Source organism: Lutra lutra, chromosome 1, assembly GCF_902655055.1.
Source record: "Lutra lutra chromosome 1, mLutLut1.2, whole genome shotgun sequence".
NCBI lineage: Eukaryota > Metazoa > Chordata > Mammalia > Carnivora > Mustelidae > Lutra > Lutra lutra.
In genome coordinates, this window is record NC_062278.1 from 187,795,817 (window position 1) to 187,815,667 (window position 19,851).

General features: G+C 39.2%; 1 protein-coding gene across 1 annotated transcript in view; it reads right to left on the bottom strand.

Annotated features, from left to right (window-relative positions):
- Positions 1–19,851, bottom strand: part of TAFA1 (TAFA chemokine like family member 1) — an 866,756-nt gene that overhangs the window by 620,050 nt on the left and 226,855 nt on the right. The window contains exon 3 of the mRNA XM_047747161.1: positions 364–481. Coding sequence (XP_047603117.1) covers positions 364–414 — 51 coding nt within the window. The 5' untranslated portion in view covers positions 415–481. The remainder of the gene's footprint in view (positions 1–363; positions 482–19,851) is intronic.

Genomic DNA, 19,851 nt, shown 5'->3' on the forward strand with positions numbered 1-19,851 from the left:
ATATACCATTTCTTACCCCCCCAACACACACCTCAGGTCTAAGCAAGATGGGATAGCTGTCCCCCTCCCTTAGTCGTCCTCCAGCATCACATCCCACTTGGGTTTAGGTAAAAAGACACTAAGCCTTTCCCTCCCCCATGAAGGAATAGTGTGAAAACAAAAGGGTATACCACACCAACATTTTTCCTTCTACTTCCCTCCAAATTTAGCTGCCTACACAAGCCAGAGGTGGGTATTCACAAAACCTAGCAGAATTAGGTTTGCCATTTTTCTAAAATTATACACAGGATTTCATGTATAGTGGTCTGACCACATGATGACATGGGAAGGTCAAAGTTATGAAAAGAAGAATTTATTACTTACCTTTCCTGAGAGAGGGGGACACATCATGCCATATAGCCATAGGGGAAGCATCAGGATGGTCAGGAGGAAGAAGACAGGAACAAGGGGAAAGTCCAAGCCCCAGCTTTTATTGGGGTTTCTATAAGAAAGTCAAGGCAGGCAGTAAGCAGCTAGGATTGGTTGGTTTGCATAATTCTGACACATAGTTGAGGTACAGGGGCTGCCATTTGTTTTCTGGGATGATTTAGTGCAGGAAAATATTGGCTTGGTGTGTTAAGAGCTAAATAAAGGAGGTGTCTGTAGCTATAGACTTGTTGAGAGATGGGACTAGTTGGGTTACCTATGAGAGAGATGTGTTGCTGCTTGAGCTTTCTGCTGTCTTTAAGAATTAGCCAACCCTGGAAGGGACATGTCTCCTAAGTTCTATAAGACCCCCAGATCTCAGAGCATCAATAATACAGAAAGTATGGAATATAGTTAATTAAATTGACCCTATGATAAATGAATTTCAAATAAACAAATATGGAATCTAAAAAAAAAAAAAACACAGAATAACCATCTCTTACCATATTCTGCTTTCCTGATTTAACTTCCCACTTTAAGATATGAGGGCACTTAGCATCTGTTGTCTTTTTTAATATAAGTATGTCAGGTGCAATAATTGGAACAAATTTATACAAGAAAATGTATTGTATTGGTTTTCTATTGATGCCACAACAAATCACCAAACATATAGTATCTTAATCCACAACAAATGTATTAACTTATAGCTCTGTAGGTCAGGAATCCAACATGGGTCTCAATGGGCTAAAATCAAGATTTTAGTTCACAGGACTATAATAATTTCTGCAAACTGGTAGAGATATTTCCAAAGAGGAACATCTCCTCTTTGAGAACACCGTTAAGGTAACTTGCCCTCCTCTGGCGAATGACAATGAGACAATTTTCCTCAAGTATTTGAATTTTAAGTGGAATAATTCAAGATTGGAATCCATTAAGGCTATTTCACCATATCTGAGGGGACTTGAAAAGACTGGTATTGTTGCCATGCCTCCTACCTCCATGGCATTGATTTTTGTCCCTTCTGAAGCCTGGATTTTTATCTGTTCTCTTGACCTTTTGAGCTATACCTTATCTTCCCAACAAGTTTGCTATCATTGTCGTTTTGAGAAAGAGAGAGAATGTGCACATGCACATGTGAGCAGGGGGTGGTGTGGGGATGGGCAGAGGGAGAGGGGAAGAGAGCTCACAGTGGAGTGGGGGGAGGGGCAGAAGGAGAGGGAGAGAGAATCTTAAGCAGAGCTCAATGCAGGGCTTGATCTCACAACTCTGAGATCATGACCTGAGCCAAAATCAAGAGTTGGATGCTTAACCCACTGATCCACCCAGGTGTCCCAAGAAGTTTTTGTTTTTGTTCTAAACCAAGTTAGCCAGAATTCATTTCTGTTGCTTTCTACCAGATAAAAGTGATATCTAGTGTTAATGTAGACAGAAGAAAAGGGGGAAAGGTTTTGAATAGTAATTCTGCACTGTTGATTTCACAGTCAAATTGTGTTTCTGTGTTTCTGTGACATATTGGATGCTGAGAATCACCAATCGATAATATCTTCATAAAGAATAATACTTCATTTTGCCTCACTCCAGGAAGAATTCATTTTGTTTGGGGGAAGTCAATGAAAGAAAGATAAGTAATAAAAATTCACTGTTTCCTTATAGTGATTTAGGTTTTTGCTGAATTTGAAATTTTTATGCCAATACTCCATGGGTCACTGATTTAGACAAATTAAAGGCATAAATCATATGAAAGCTGTAATTGCTAGGATGGTTTGGTTTTCACTTTATATTTATAAAATCTATTTGTTTTTGCTCTATTTTATTGTCTCTGCTTTACCTGATTTTGTTGTTATGCTAATATAGTTCCTTCCTTGAGATATCCACTTATCTAGGCCCTGCTTAGAAACTGTGTTCAATCACAGTTGGGGCATGCTAGGCCTTAGCTATTTTCCAAATATAATTAACATCTTTAAGAAGGAGCCAGTATTTCTATAGTAACATTCATGATAGTACCAATCCATTGAAAAGTCCTCTGGGAGATATCTAGATTAATAAGTACCTAGCCAGCATACTATAATGTAGAAATATTCTTTAAAGAAATCTGTTCCTTACTTAATAGTTAATTATAAATAATAGCTACTTTATTAATTTTGGGGACATTTATTATATTCTAAATTAAATTTAGCTTTCTTAGTAACCATATAATTTAGGAATTCATCATACTCAATTTATAGATAAGGAGCCCAGAACTTGGGAACTGTAAGTGATATGCTTCAACATGATCCAGAGGCAGAGCTGGGATTTGAAACCAGACATGGACGACTCCAAATTTATTGCTTCCAAAAACTCCAACATTTGGCTTTCTCTCAACTTTGCATTCACTCCTAAATGATTCAAAGTGTGTTTATATATATATTTTTTTCTTACGCTTCCCACAAAATGAAAGCCCAAATCTTTCCATGACTTACATGGCAAACTCAGAAGTCTCACCTGGGTATTGACTTTCTTGAAACTCTGGGCCACCTAACCAATGTCAGAGTGATTGTTTGGGTATTTAGTGTGGACACCCTGGAAACTTTGTTAAGCCAGTGAATGAGGAAGGGTTTGAATAACCCCTTTGAGAACAATTCTTATGAAGGTGTGCTTTCCAAGCAACGGTGGATTTGAACCGTTGGTCCCCTCACTCTTGCCTATAGGGCAGCAAGTGGAAGATTCCAATAAATAGGACTGATCCTTTTCTTGGATGAATCATACTACTCATCTTATGGAAGAAAAGCAAATAAAGTAGAATGGCAGAACTTTACATCTGGCAGGAATCTCAATACAGTCCATTCTTTCCTTTTCTATATTAAGAAACTAAATCATACTCAATGAATGATACACATTCTTCTTAGCATTTTAGAGTTGTCTGTCTTTCTCCTCATGTATGCACATTTTTGAATTTATATGTGACACAATGTAGTACAGTGATAAAGTTTAGGCTTTGGACTCTAGTCCCGGTTCTGTTGTTAACTAGTTGTCTAGCCTAGGAACATGAAATTTGACTGCTCTTTCCCTTAGTTTCCTCACCTATGAAAAGGGTATTTTAAGTTTCTACTTGGCTTCACAAAGTTTTTGAGGGTTAATACTTGCAAAGCACTTACAAAAGTTCTGATATTATTATAAATAACAAATGCTAGTTATCACCTCTACTTTGCAAATTCTTTCAGGTGTGTGTCTCATATTGTTAAGGGAACATCTGATACAGAAATAAGGGCCCTCAGAAATAAGTTTCAAAAAGAACCACTGTATACACATGACTGTATGGGCACTGGCATTAAGCTAACTACATCAGTTTCTGCTAACTTTTACTAATGTGAGAAACAAGCCTAAAATCTCAGTTTTATTTCTGGATTGAGCTTTCCATCTACGCCAACTAAAGTTAGGTTGCATGTCATCTCACACATGCTTCATTTTCGACGGAGCTGCCCATATCTGGAACTTGGCTGGCCTTGTGACAAAGTGAAAAATAGGGAGCATTAAAGAACCACCAATGATTCTCCAAGTGTCTACTCAAAAATGACGTATATCACTTTCACTTGCAAAAGCAAGTCACTAGGGCTAGCCTAACTTCAAAGGATCAAGGATAATCATCCCACAGAGAAGGAAGAAAACATTTTGAAGAACCCTGTCAAACATAGCTAGTATTTATTGAACAACTACTATATGCCAGGCATTGCTTTACATAGTATTAGACACATTACAGATATATAATATCTATAATACAATAATATCTAGTTATACTAGATCTTCACACAAAAAACTATAAAATAGTTCTTTTCTTCTTTCTCTATAAAGGAAGAAACTTATACACAGGAAATTTTGATTTATTCAGCCACAATTTTTGCATTCAGCTCTCTGATGAGCTTTGCATTGCACCTCACTGTGGAGGTACAGTAATGACCAGGAAAGTCATGACCTTTATCTGCAGGGGACCTGAGATTAGCAGAGAAGACTAGTTCACACATAATTATTTGAATGCAATTGTGATAAGTGCTCAAGGAAGAAGTACAGGACACCATGAGAATAAATGCAGAGAGGACTCAGGGAGAGTTTCTTGGAGAAAATGATCTTTAAGTTGAAATATAACAAATGAATAGAAGTTAGCAGGATGAATGTATGGCTGGACCTCAAGTGCAAAAGGTCCAAGGTGGGAAATGATATCCCCGATTTCATAGCAACACAGTCACATGATCAATGGGACTATATCAGAATCATGGACAGAGAACTCAGGTCCTTTTAAGGGAAGTAAAGGAGAAGTCATTTAGCCTAGAAGTTAGGAGTACAGACTCTGAACCCACATCACTTGGATTCAATCCTGGTTTTCTCACTTATTATCCATGTACAATAAGACAACTTAACTTGATATTGTCTCAGATCAATGAGAATTAATGGGAATAGAAGTGGTAACTACTTTCAAATTTTGTTAATTAATTTTTGTAAAGCTCTTAAATTACAGTCCCTAGTACCAAACTATTATTCAGTAAATTCTAGCTTTTCTTTGTTTTTATTTTTCAGATATGTAGAACAGGAAACAGCAGCCTATCTGTTGAACAATCAGGTGTTCAGGTGGGCAATTAGGACAGTGAGCAAAATGATAGAAACAATTGAGCCTTTACGTACTTACTGTAATAGAATAAGATACAACAGAGGTGCGGTCTCCCTATTCCATTTTCCCCAGGGAAGTGTACTCAGCAAGGGGCAGAGGTAGCCAATGCAGATGTGGGAATGCATCTCATGGCTGCAGAACAATGAAAAAATGCTCTTGGATGCTCAAGGGCCCATGGGCCAGGGCAGGAAGAGAGAGGAAGAAGAAAGGGTCCAAAGGGAAAGGTACCAAGTCAAAGTAGAGAGAAACACCTTAGCCATGTCCCCTGATCAGGAGGTCTCAGCAGAGGCGTCTGGGACAGGAATATAGGCAAGCATGGAAGCGAGGCTGATCTAGGTTCCCAAGCCCTTGATGGCACCTCCTTCCAGAAAATTGCAATCACTGCCTGTGTGCCAGCTCTGGTGTGGGGAGGGCAGCTCCCTCTGATCTGGCCTGCTGGGCAAAGCCTTGTAATTGCTTCTGGTTGGGTCTCAAAGACCATAAATAGGATTTTGGCCTGCAACCAGACTCCTCAACGTTCAGTGAGAGTTATAAAATTTTTTGGCCTAAATTGTCCCTATGAAGTTTCCCAGCTGCTGATCATACTGTGATTGGAGTCAGAATTGCCAGCAGGTCTTCTGGAAGGGTCTCCAGTTGCCAGTCTCACTTGTCTGCTTTGCTTGTTTGTTTCAATAACCTTCTACCTCATCTCCATGGATTTGGAGACTGACTTTCCAGTAGGTGGAAGTGATTGCTAACAGCCTAGCATCTTGCTCAATGCCACTGAGGATGAATGTCCCATGGGAATCATCCTCATCCTGGGTGAGGCTTCAGGTCCATTGGCAGAAAAAGCCTGCATCTTATCTCAAGAAAACCATTAAAAGGCCAGTGTGATGGAGGTGTGATTAGATGGAAGCTCAAGATGAGGCTGGAGGACAGAAAAGGACCAGATCAAAGTGTTAGTGAATTGACCAAGGTCATATAACTAAATCAATAGGGAGTCAGAACTCAAAGTCACATGTGTCTGGTTCCAGAGGCCTGCTGAGGGCATTGAGCCAAACACATGCCATCATTTGTGCATGATGATGGTGGAGGAAAATGTCTGGGTATTTCGGCCAAGTTGTACCTGGAGCACAGGGAGAATGTGGGGCCATTAAACCCAATTCATTATCAGGAACGGCTTGCTTTGTTTTGATTTTTTGGTCTTAACAAGGGAGAATGAAGCTCATAGGGCTAGGAAGCTGGTGACAACTGACAGGCCAGATGAACAACCTGAATCCAATAGTCTATCAGTGCAGATGCAGCTAATACCCTCTCCAGCAGTTAGCTTTTCCTTGCAACATAATGAGGGAAAAGTAAATCTGAGTCAATGATACATCTGCTCATAAACTTCCATTTGTTAAATATGAAGCAAAAATTCTGACAGCCATAAAACAGGGTGAACAGTTGTGTGTTTGTATTAAAATATCATTGAGATAAGCAATAACCAGCTATCCGAGCAAAGGAACATCTGCGATATTATCATGCTATTTCTGGCTGAGTCATCTCATGCTGGGAGAAAACACAGGGATATGGAGATATCACTTATGGTGTTCTTAATTGAGTTAAGAAAGGGCTCTGTTTTTTTATCTTCCCAGGGTAGGTCCTAGAAATGAAACAAGTATAATTTAAAAATAAATTTTTAGCTGATTGTTATAGTTCACTGCAAATCAGTCCTTGCAACTTACTTTAAAAAAAAATCTGCCATGACAATTAGTGGAATAAAATGTGAGTATTATAAGTTTTATAATTAATGAATCTACCTTTAACTTTTTAGTGTTTGGAAGGACTTTTTTGTTTGATCTCTGTGGAGAAGAATAGTATATCAGAAATATTTTTAAAAATGATGTTTCCTGTAGAACACTCAACGAAAATAGAAGCTGGTTTTTTGAAAGAATCAATAAGATCCATAAACCATTGGCCAAACTAATCCAAAAGAAAAGAGAGAGGACTCAAATTAATAAAATTATGAATGAAAAGGGAGAGATCACGACTAAAACCAAGGAAATAAAAACAATCATCAGAAATTATTATCAACAGTTATATGCCAATAAACTAAACAACCTAGACGAAATGGATACATTCCTGGAAACGTATAAACTTCCAAAATTGGATCAGGAAGAAAGTGACAACCTGAATAGAACAATAGCTAGTAATGAGATTGAAGCAGTGATCAAAAACCTCCCCAAAAACAAGAGCTCAGGACCTGATGGATTCCCTGGAGAATTCTACCAAACATTCAAAGAAGAAATAATACCTATGCTCCTGAAGGTATTTCAAAAGACAAAAATAGAAGGAAAACTTCGAGACTCTTTCTATGAAGCCAGCATTACCCTGAACCTCAAACCAGGCAAAGATCCCACCAAAAAGGAGAATTTCAGACAAATATCCCTGATGAATATGGATGCCCAGATTTGCAACAAGATCCTAGTTAATAAGATCAAACAGTACATTAAAAAGATTATCCACCATGACCATGTGGGATTTATCCATGGGATGCAAGGGTGGTTCAACATTCACAAATCAATCAATGTGATAGAACAAATCAATAAGAGAAGAGAGAAGAACCACATGGTCCTCTCAATGGATGCAGAAAAAGCATTTGACAAGATGAAACAACCATTCCTGATTAAAATGATTCAAAGTATAAGGATAGAGGGAACATTCCTCAACTTCATAAAATCTGTCTATGAAAAACCCACAGCAAATATTATCCTCAATGGGGAAAAGCTGACAGCCTTCCATTTGAGATCAGGAACACGGCAAGGATGTCCACTCTTGCCACTGTTGTTCAACATAGTACTAGAAGTCCTAGCAACAACAATCAGACAACAAAAAGAAATAAAAGGTATTCAATTGGCAAAGAAGAAGTCAAACTCTCTCTCTTCACAGATGAAATGATACTTTATATGGAAAACCCAAAAGACTCCACCCCCAAACTACTAGAACTTATACAGCAATTCAGTAATGTGGCAGGATACAAAATCAATGTACAGAAATCAGTTGCTTTCTTACTCACTAACAATGAAAAAAATAGAAAGGGAAATTAGAGAATCGATTCCATTTACTATAGCACCAAGAACCATAAGATACCTGGGAATAAACCCAACCAAAGAGGTAAAGATCTGTACTCCAAGAACTACGGGACACTTAAGAAAGAAACTGAAGAAGGCACAAAAAGATGGGAGAGTATTCCATCCTCAAGGATCGGAAGAATAAACATTGTTAAAATGTCTATATTGCCTAGAGTCATCTATACTTTCAAGGCCATCCCGATCAAAATGCCACAGGCATTTTTCAAAAAGCTGGAACAAACAATCCTAAAATTTGTATGGAACCAGAAGAGGCCCTAAATTGCTAAGGAAATGTTGAGAAAGAAAAACAAAACTGGGGGCATCACATTGCCTGATTTCAAGCTTTACTACAAAGCTGTGATCACCAAGACAGCATAGTATTGGCACAAAAACAGACACATAGACCCATGGAACAGAGTAGAGAGCCCAGATATGGATCATCAACTCTATAGTCAAATAATCTTTGACAAAGCAGGAGAAAATATCCAGTGGAAAAAATACAGTCTCTTCAATAAATGGTGCTAGGAAAATTAGACAGCTATGTGTGGAAGAATGAAACTTGAACATTCTCTTACAACATACACAAAGATAAACTCAAAATGGATAAAAGACCTCAATGTGAGGGAGGATTCTATCAAAATCCTAGAGGAGAACATAGGCAGTAACCTCTTCGACATCAGGCACAGCAACTTCTTTCAAGATCTATTTCCAAAGGCAAAGGAAACAAAAGTGAAAATGAACTTTGGGGACTTTATCAAGATCAAAAGCTTCTGCACAGCAAAGGAAACAGTCAACAAAACAAAGAGGCAACCCATGGAATGGGAGAAGATATTCACAAATGACACTACAAAGGGCTGATATCCAAGACCTATAAAGAACTCCTCAAACTCAACACACCCAAAACAGATAATCATGTCAAAAAATGGACAGAAGACACGAACAGACACTTCTCCAAAGAAGACATACAAATGGCTAGCAGACACATGAAAACATGTTCATCACCATTAGCCATCATGGAGATTAAAATCAAAACCACTTTGAGATACCACCTTACACCAGTTAGAGTGGCCAAAATCAACAAGACAGTAAACAACAAGTGTTGGAGAGGATGTGGAGAAAGGGGAACCCTCTTACACTGTTGGTGGGAATGCAAGTTGGTGCAGCCACTTTGGAGAACAGTGTGGAGATTCCTCAGGAAATTAAAAATAGAGCTTCCCTATGACCCTGCAATTGCACTACTGGGTATTTACCCCAAAGATACAGATGTAGTGAAAAGAAGGGCCATCTGTACCCCAATGTTCATAGCAGCAATAGCCATGGTCACCGAACTGTGGAAAGAACCAAGACGCCCTTCAGTGGACAAATGGATAAAGAAGATATGGTCCATATATACAATGGAGTATTATGTCTCCATCAGAAAGGATGAATACCCAACTTTTGTATCAACATGGACGAGACTGGAAGAGATTATGCTGAGTGAAATAAGTCAAGTAGAAAAAGTCAAATATCATATGGTTTCATTTACTTGTGGAGCATAAGGAATAACATGGAAGACATGGGGAGATGGAGAAGAGAAGTGAGTTGGGGGAAATCAGAGGGGAAGACAAACCAAGAGAGACTGTGGACTCTGAGAAACAAATTGAGGGTTTTGGTGGGGGGGGGTTGGGGGTGAGGTGAGCCTGTTGGTGGGTATTATGGAGGGTGTGTATTGCATGGAGCACTGGATGTAGTGCATAAACAATAATTTGGAACACTGAAAACAATTAAATTTTTTTAAAATGCTGTTTCTCAGGTTCTTGCCATAATAAACCCTAACTAGTAGGCAAAACCGCCTCTATAACAGGTCCTAATAAAGTGCTTAGTAATTTATTAACTAAACCCCTTGAATAGGGATGAGTCCAAAAAAAGAGTTATTATACCAAATTACATTCTATTGAAGAGCATTAAAATAATGTAATCAAAATTTTATACTGTTGCAGGAATCCCTAGAAGTAACTTACTGTGAATCTTTCATTGTATAGATGGTAAAAATGTACCCACAGAAATAAGATCAACTGCCAGGTCTACACAATTAGTAGGCGGGGGTCATAGGCCATAGAAAAACTTTGAGGTCCATCATACCTTGATTTAAACATTGTATTTATTGTCTTGAGTAAGTTACTTAATCATTCTGAGCTCATTCATCTGTAAAAGGAGGAAAACATTGCAAAGTCTCCTAGAGTCCTTGCATAGAATACATCACATGATATATTTAAATCGTGAGGGCAGAGCACTCAGAGTAGATACAGTAAATAGTTCTTATCAGGGGCACCTGGGTGGCTCAGTTGGTTAAGCATCTGCCTTCAGCTTGGGTCATGATCCCAGGGTCCTGGGATTGAGTCCCAAGTCCGCGTCTTCCTCTGTCCCTCCCCCGTGCTTGTTCACTCTCTCTCTCTCTCTCAAATGAATAAATTAAAAAAAAAAAATAGTTCTTATTAGCTTGAATAGAGCTGGGACAAAAAAAAAAAAAAAAAAGGAGAACCCACATAGCTAGTTCACTCTAGCAAGCTATTTCTGCATATCTAATTTAAAAAAAGAGAGAGAGAGAATAAAAATCAAAGAAATCTAGATCTTAAAACACTTCGTCAATTTTTCCCGGTCTATCTACCAAGCTCATGAGAAGGATATACCTCTAAGGATTACCATTACACCTAATAAGTCAACAATTTGAATCACAACTTATTTTAGGGGACCATTTCCAGCCCAGGTAATGCAAGGAACAAAGCAAACTTAGCCTGAGGATTGACTGAGTGCAAAAGACTAACTAAACTATTAAGATAATTCTGCCATTTCACTTTCTAGGTGGTAGAGAGGAACAGGCCTATGATCATTGTTCCCAAAAAGGCAAATGGCACCCATTGATTTTGGTATAGTCATGCTTTGTATTCAGAAGGTTGGATGCACACATGTGCTCAGCCTTCCCAGATGCCTAGTGAAAGTCAAGAGCCCCACAACCCACAAATCATTTATGCAGGCAAATTCAGCCTGACACATGAAGCCACATTATGGACTCAGTTTTAAAGACAATGAATCTCTGTATGCCTCCATTAGATATGGAGATCCCTTTGAAAATTACCTTCAAAGAGCAAAATACAAAATAAACAGCTGGTGACTTGAAACAGAAATTTACTTTTAAGTAGCACAAACTGGAGTCATCAACTTAAATTTGTGTTCTTTAATAATATAAGCTGTGGGGCGCCTGGGTGGCTCAGTGGGTTAAAGCCTCTGCCTTCGGCTCAGGTCATGTTCTCAGGGTCCTGGGATCGAGCCCCACATCGGGCTCTCTGCTGAGCAGGGAGCCTGTTTCCTCCTCTCTCTCTGCCTGCCTCTCTGCCTGCTTGTGATTTCTCTCTCTGTGTGTCAAATAAATAAAATCTTTTAAAAAAAATAATATAAGCTGTAACTTTGTACAGTGCCTTTTATCTATACTTTATTGATCAGACAGCACATTAGAACTATAAAAAATTAAATAACTCATTAGAAATCCTGGAAGCGGGGCGCCTGGGTGGCTCAGTGGGTTAAGCCGCTGCCTTCGGCTCGGGTCATGATCTCAGGGTCCTGGGATCGAGTCCCACATCGGGCTCTCTGCTCAGCAAGAAGCCTGCTTCCCTCTCTCTCTCTCTCTCTCTCTGCCTTCCTCTCCATCTACTTGTGATCTCTCTCTGTCAAATAAATAAATAAAATCTTAAAAAAAAAAAAAAAAGAAATCCTGGAAGCTTAGAAGGGTTGCTACACTTCTAATGCATGGCTCCTATTTAAATATAACTAACTACCTGTACAAAGATCCAATGAATTTACATCTTCCTTCCAAATGCTCATCCCCTTCACTAACAAATTAATCATCATGATATCCCTCTAAGATCTGAATACACCGGTGTTTTGCCTTTATTTTCTATATTGGATACTATGGGAATAATTACTTCCCAGTGTGAATGATGTTCTTTGGAGCACAACAGAACAGGCATCCCTCGTGCAGTATGACACCCCTATTTATCCTCCGAAAGATGGCTTCCTATTAAAAATGTTATCTAAAATTAGTCTAAGCTTTTGTTGTCTGTGTTTTCCTCTATAAGCCCTTGCTTTGAAATCAACATCATCTATGTTCTTGCTTTGCCTGAGTTCTTACTGGTGTTGACTTCAGTTGAACACACGAGAGATGTCCACCAGCACTGTGCGTTCTCAGAACCCCATATACATCACAGGTCTCCCTCCCTGTCCTGCAGAAAAATCTCAGAACCACATGACCCTAACAATACAGCAAATGAATATCAAGAGTTGGATAAAATGAATCATGTCTATATGAAAACCTAAACTCCCTTTAAGATATCACAAGACTAACACTTCCAGGTTTGCAACCCCAAATAAGGCACTTCCAGTCAGTAGCTGGTAACATAAAAATTTCTACAGAAATTAGCAAGAATGTCACAAGCCTATATCCTCTAGACAGTGATGGTTTGGTTTTTAAATGTTACTTTGGGTTTTTGTTTTTATAAATACTTTAACATTGTACAAGAATCTATTTGTCATCCTTGATTATGATTTACATTAGTGTTTATATTGATTGGTTTTTGATTGGCTCTGAACTCTTTGTCCAGAAACAAAAAAAGTAATTTCCATGAAAAATTGCCATGAGTTACTTTCTGTGGTGTTTAAAATGTGTTCTTTAAAAATGCATGCTTTTATGATGACTGGGGCAGAAATCATTTTAAACTACATCTAACCTCTAGTTATTGGGTTGTGTTAGCAAAATAACACAAGGTTTACATGTAATTGCCAAGTGGTGTTTAATGTTTTACAAAGTCTGATTTTCCCAGCAATGGGGTTTTTAGGTTAGATTACCTTAAAGTGTTTGAATTTATATTTACACTGAATGAAAAAGGAACACAGGCTAATGCCCCATTTCTCACATTCAGTTTAGAATTGCCTGGAGGCTATTGTTATAAATCATGGAATTGCCTCCAGGCCTAATGAACCATCAGAGGTCATTAAGGCTAATTGTTGTGGGTATTTGTTTCTGAAGTTGGAAGGTAAAGATAATGATGATGCTGCCCATTTTAAGAGTAAAGAAATTGAGGCTCACTAAGTTAAGAGACCTGTCCTAAGTCACTTAGATATTTAGTAGCAGGGCCAGGACGTAAACTCATGTGTGTCCAACACCCAAACTTATGTACTTCCCCACAGTGCTTTAAGATATACCAAATACATATGAAATTTATAAATTCATATGAATTTATATAAAAGATTCACAGAGAATATTGGTAAGACAAACAAGGGAGACAAGAACAATATGAAAAGTCAGGAAGAACAAAAGGGGGAGTTTTTTCAGGAAACTATAAGAATTCCTATTAACCCTGATCCGTTTTAATGTTTAACTGAGGGAGAAACTCCATAATGGGAAGCACCTTGAACATCAAGTTGGGGAAAATGCTGGTTAGCAAACATACTAATCTATCTACGAAACATACTAGTCTATCTACTTCTCTGGAAACCCTTGGTTCAGACCACTGTCACCTCTCAATGGACCATAACAACATCCTAAGTACCCTTCTAACCTATGCTCTTGTTTTCCCAATGTATTGTCATGCTGTGTTCACAGCAATCTTTCCAAAATGAAAATTTCATAACTCCACTTAACACCTGTCCTGACTTCCCATTATCTTCAGAATAATGGAATCCAAGGTCTTCACCGTGGCTTTCATGGTCTCTTAAAATCACACCTCACCAGACTTTGTTACCTCTCCAGTCATCATCTCTAAAGATGTCTTCTGTCTGTCTCTATCTCTGCTCAGTCCTTTCAATCACCCATTACACTCTGATACCAGACACATAGACCTTTCGTTTCTTCACAAGGCCATGACTTTTTTTTTTTTTTAAAGATTTTATTTACTTATTTGACAGAGAGAGATCACAAGCAGACGGAGAGGCAGGCAGAGAGAGAGAGAGGGAAGCAGGCTTCTTGCTGAGCAGAGAGCCCGATGTGGGGCTCGATCCCAGGACCCTGAGATCATGACCTGAGCCGAAGGCAGCGGCTTAACCCACTGAACCACCCAGGTGCCCCAAGGCCATGACTTTTTTTTCTACTTGGCCCTTACATACTCTAGTCCCTGCCTAGAATATTTTTACATCATATTTCACATTTTACTGCCAAATCTTACCTATCCTTCTGGTCTCTCTCTCTCTTTCTCTCTCTTTAGAGTCTATTTATTTACTTTTTGAGAGAGAGTGCAAGTGGGGGAAGGGGCAGAGGGAGAGAGAATCTCCAGCAGACTTTCCACTCAGCAGGGAGCCTGACACCAGGTTCCATCTCACAGCCCTGGGGTCATGACCTGAGCCAAAATGAAGAGTCAGTCACTTAACCAACTGAGCCACCCAGGCACCCCTGGTCTCTTTTTATATACCATCTTCCCCCACCCCCAAACCCACTTATCCAGGCACATTTATATATTCTCCCCCCTACTTATTTATAATTTATCTTACTGTGTCATAATAAATTTTGTGCTTGTCTACAAACCCCATCAGAAGTAGTATTCCCCTGGGATAGGTTCAAGCTCTATCTTGTTTGCTAGGGAATCCCTAGTGCTTACTACAGTGCCTGCTAGTAATTGCTCAACAAATATAATTTGTCAAATTGATGAAGAGATGGATGGATAAATAAATTATGTAGGGTGTGGGATAGGACAGATGAGACAGGATAAGAAAGGATAGACATGAAAAATGTAACAAAACAATTTCGTCACCATGGATGTCAGAATCAAAGAATAATATACTTAAGAGCCCAGTGTATCCAAGCACACTTTCAAAAAGGAAAAAAAAAAATCTTTTCTTCAAATTATCTCCATACGATGTTCACAAAGTCTGGAAACATAGATTACATTTTACTCTCTATAATTTGAAGATTTCTTTGATGACATTATAGTAGTGATCTATTTGCCTACATTTTAGACTTTTTGGACAGCTACAGATAACATACAAACAAATTTTACAATCCCTTTTGTCCCAATTTCCATCTGATGTGGAAACAATGACAGCCCTTCCAGTCAGGAAAGGAGGAGTCAGTTGACAGGAACAGGTTGATCTGGATGGTCTCATTAATCTGGAGTATGCCAGGGGTGCCTGGGTGGCTCAGTGAGTCAATTGTCTGCCTTTATCAGGTCATGGTCCCAGGATCCTGGGACTGAGCCCTGCATCGGGCTCCCTGCCTAGTGGGGAACCTGCTTTTCCCTCTCCCTCTGCAGCTCCCCCAACTTGTGCTCTTTCGCTCACTCTCTCTCTCTCTCTCTCGAATAAATAAATAAAATCTTTAAAAGTTGGGGCGCCTGGGTGGCTCAGTGGGTTAAGCCGCTGCCTTCGGCTCAGGTCATGATCTCAGGGTCCTGGGATCGAGCCCCGCATCGGGCTCTCTGCTCAGCAGGGAGCCTGCTTCCTCCTCTCTCTCTGCCTGCCTCTCTGCCTGCTTGTGCTCTCTCTCTGTCAAATAAATAAATAAAAAATCTTTAAAAAAAAAAAAGTTATCTGGAGCATAGGTGGCATGCTATAGGATGGCCTTCCCTGTCAGGGAGTTCTTCCAACCTCCAGCCACTAGGGAGCTCCTACGACAGGCTGGCGGACATGCTGATCCAGATGATGGTCTTTGGTGTCACGCAGATCTAGATCCAAAGTCCCACGGGGCCAAGGGTAGCCTTAGAACATTCCAGACCTCAGTTTCCCAAACACAACTCTCCATACCCAAATTACATTTTTGCAGCACCTCTCTACTAGGAAGTGGACTCCCTTCCTGATGTTGTGGTCATTACCGAGAAGATCATCAGCAAGTAAAAATGTTCCCCAAAGCCTCCCCCATCTTTTTTTTTTAAGATTTTATTTATTTATTTATTTGTCAGAGAGGAAGAGAGAGAGCACACAAGCAGGCAGAGAGGCAGAGAGAGAGAAGCAGGCTCCCTGCTGAGCAAGGAGCCTGATGCGGGAGTCGATCCCAGGACCCTGGGGTCATGACCTGAGCCAAAGGCAGTGGCTTAACCCACTGAGCCACCCAGGCGTCCCAGGCTTCCCCCTTCTTTTTAAAAGGCATACTTAACGGACTCCAAGTTCCTCTTGAGTGAAGAAGTAAACTGAATAAGAGGCTTGTCCACCTAGAAATCAGGACAGTTTTTGATCACAAAACTGGAAAAAAAAAATCTAGATGTTTCCAGTAATGAAGGAGCACATACTGCCCTTGAAGAAAAGCATTCCTGTGTGAATGCTACATATTCAATATAAGCATCTAAAATTATAAACAAGTCTCTGGGAACTGTAGTTATCCTAGAAGGGAGAACAATTTTCACATTAGCTTCATGCACTACCGACATTTATTACTTACACGATGTATTACTATTATTTAAAACAAATAGAAAAGTACTATGGTGAATTGTTCTATAAAAGTAGGGACCTCAGTCTATTCTTAGTCCTTTTGCTCCAGGTCTGGAAACCTTTCCAGAGTGTCTTATTTTTGTATTTTTGTGTCAGGGTAATCACTTTGGGACATTATGCTATATATTGGTTTCTTTAAAAATAACATCTCTGTATCAAATATTAAATTCTTCAGCTTTTCATTAATTTTTAGAATATTTCAGGATTGTGGGTTATATTTCTTTTCAAAGGAAAATCACTCTTGGCATCTTCTGCAGTTAGAGCAAGAAACATACTCCTCTTCAAATTGCCTTTTTTATTTTTTATTGTTGTGTTACAGCACAACCTTCTGTGTATAGCATACAAATGATAGGTGGTAAAGATATTGTGGGTTTGCATGCATAATAAATATGGTTTCATTTCAGGAGTTGGTGAGTATTTCATAATGCAAGAGTAGAAAATGGGACAATTTGAATATTTTGGGAGGCTTCAATATATATTCACTGTGCATGCATATACATATTTACATATAATTTTCAACATTCTTATTTATAAGCAAATAGCCAAATAGGCAATTATTTGTATGTGGGCCAATATGACACAGTCAATGGTTTGGAAAATATAGGCTAGTTAACTAACTCATTATTGTAAATAGAAAACGCAAGTAAGGTGTATCCGCTATTTGAAACATAAGCCATCGAAGACAGAGTAGCTGGCTTCCTTAGACTCAAACGTAAGAGGTATGTTTGGATAGATGGTCTCTCCTTTCTGTGACATTAAAGAAAACATGGGATTAGGAACATTTTGGAAAAGGCCCCTTAGAGTAAAGACGTGGCTCAATCCTTACTATAGAAGAAGCCAGCAAATCAAAACCAATGTACTCCCTGTGATTTTACATGTTAATTCCCAGGAATATTCTATTAGTCGGACTGCAGCTTCTAATGCACTTAGTCACTTGAGTCACAAATGGTAATACCTGCAGAGAGTGGTAAAATAAACCTAATGAGCCCTTACATTAGTGTCAGAGTCTCTGATGAAGTCAAGTATTTGGAATTACTCAAACAGAGTAGAAAAAGGAGACCCATACTACACAACAGGGTGTTGTGGCAAGTGAAGGTGTCATCTGCGTGCGAGGAGACAGCCAGCGCTCCGTCAATGCCCGTCCTGCTAAAACACTGAATGAAAATGATTGATCTACAATTTGCATCCTCTTTTCAGTCCATCAGCAGAACATTATTAAAACCAGTCAGCCAAAACCCATTAGAACAGCACTCACGTAGGAAACAATGCCCAGGTCTGCTTGTTCTCCATTTTTATGCACTGCTACAGGACTATAAATATTCATCGTAATGTAACTGAAAATTATTGAAGTGAGAAAAAAGAGAAACAGGGAAGCCATTTGCTTCAATTCATAAACAGCATCTGTTGGGAAGTTATTCATAGATTGCTTCAGGGCCCGCTGAGCAGCAAGCCCACGGAAAAGGACGCCATTGCAAGCAAATTGGCGCAAACTGCATGGAGATGCTATTAGACATGATTCACTGACAGCCAGGGAGAATGATCAGGCACTGGGGTGTTTTATGTGTGCTTTTATCACTGGGACACAGAACTCCCCTCCAGCCAAAGTCTCACACAGTTCAAATTAGAAGAGCAACCTTCTAAGTGTATTATGGCCTCACCAGTGGCTAGAGAAAGTTAGAAGCAGCAGCCAGACTCCAGGTGATAGAGCTTGTTCATCTGCCCACACCTTAGGCACACTCAGATCCTGCCTCTACCATCTCTGGCAGATTTGCACATCCTGGGACTGCGGTGTCTGTCAAAAATCAAACTTGGGAGTCAGAAGTTTCTAGAAGGCGGAAACTAAATTTCTGGTTCTGTTACCCTGAGAGGAATGAAACTGAACGCTCACTGCTTACCAAACCAATGTTAAGAAGAAAAATTAGCAAGGAATGCTTTCCAATCTGGCATAAGTGGCAAAGTCTTATTTCATCAAAAACTGGATTTTTAGCTTCTTAGTCAAACTCCCAGATTCAGTTCAAAGAAAATAAACACAGCACGAGCGTTCAAATGGGAAGTGATCATGAATAAAATAGATGGGTTGATTTAGTAAGTGTTTATACTTGTATATTGATTTATGTTTTTTGTGGTGAAAAGGCGTCTTCAAGACTGAGAAAGAAAGTATGTATTTTAGATTTGGGTTTTTGTTGTTGTTGTTGTTCTTGGGTTGGTTGTTTATTTTGTTTTTGTTTTGTTTGTTTTTTGTTTTTTGTTTTTGGCAGTGTTGAATGTCATCCATTTCAGGATGAACCCAATGATCAATCTTAATATCACTAAAGGAGAGAAAACCAGACACAATGTGTCCCCTTATAGGAGGCAATGGGAAAGTTCTACCCTGCTCCATGAAAGACCCTTGTGGCAGCATGTAGCCTCCCCCACCCACCACCCACAGAGCTAGAGAGAGAGAAACCTAATTCACATCAAGTATTTAGATCCAATTACGCTTTATAGAAAAAAGGGGACTGGAGAACATGTTAGCAGCATGATGGAAGTAAAACCAGCAAAATTCAGCCTGTGGAAAAATAAATTATAAAGAAAATAAAGAAGGTGGAGAAAGGAAGAGGGAACTTATAGGTTAAAAAAGACTGAAGAGATGTATCAACTACATGCAATTGTCCAGATTCTGACTGAGATAGCTATATGACCTTGCATTCCCCCTCAAAATACATGAAATCAGGCAGATTTGGACGCTGGGTGTATAGTTGTTGGTTTTAATGAATTATTGTTAGTATTTTTTGTGGTGTGGTCGCATTTTTAAAGAGTCTGTATCTTTTAGAGATACATTTGAAGTACAGGTTTCAAAGTAACCCATTCGGGCACGGAAGGAGCAGGTGGGATACAGATGACACGAGAATTTGCATGGTTTGATAATCACTGAAGCTAGGTAATGGGAGCCTGCGAGTCTGTTAGCAAATTCTCTCTTCTCCTTAAAATTTTTTATAAAAAGTTTTTATAACTTCATAGTTACCTTAGCCACTATTTGCCTGAGTTGGCATACACCAGCTCATGAGAGTTGACTGTTAAATTTTCAGAGATTTTATGAGGCCGTTGTTAAACACACAGTGGCTGGAAATCAGCCACAGTGGGTGTGTTTATACCATGGAAATCAGCAAGTACTATAGTCTCGGCTTTTATTTTTCCTCACCCTGAAGAATTGATTATTAAATATTAACCAGCACACCACTGGTTATGACCCCAAAGTCCAATGCACAGAACTCTATATAGAAGTTGGAA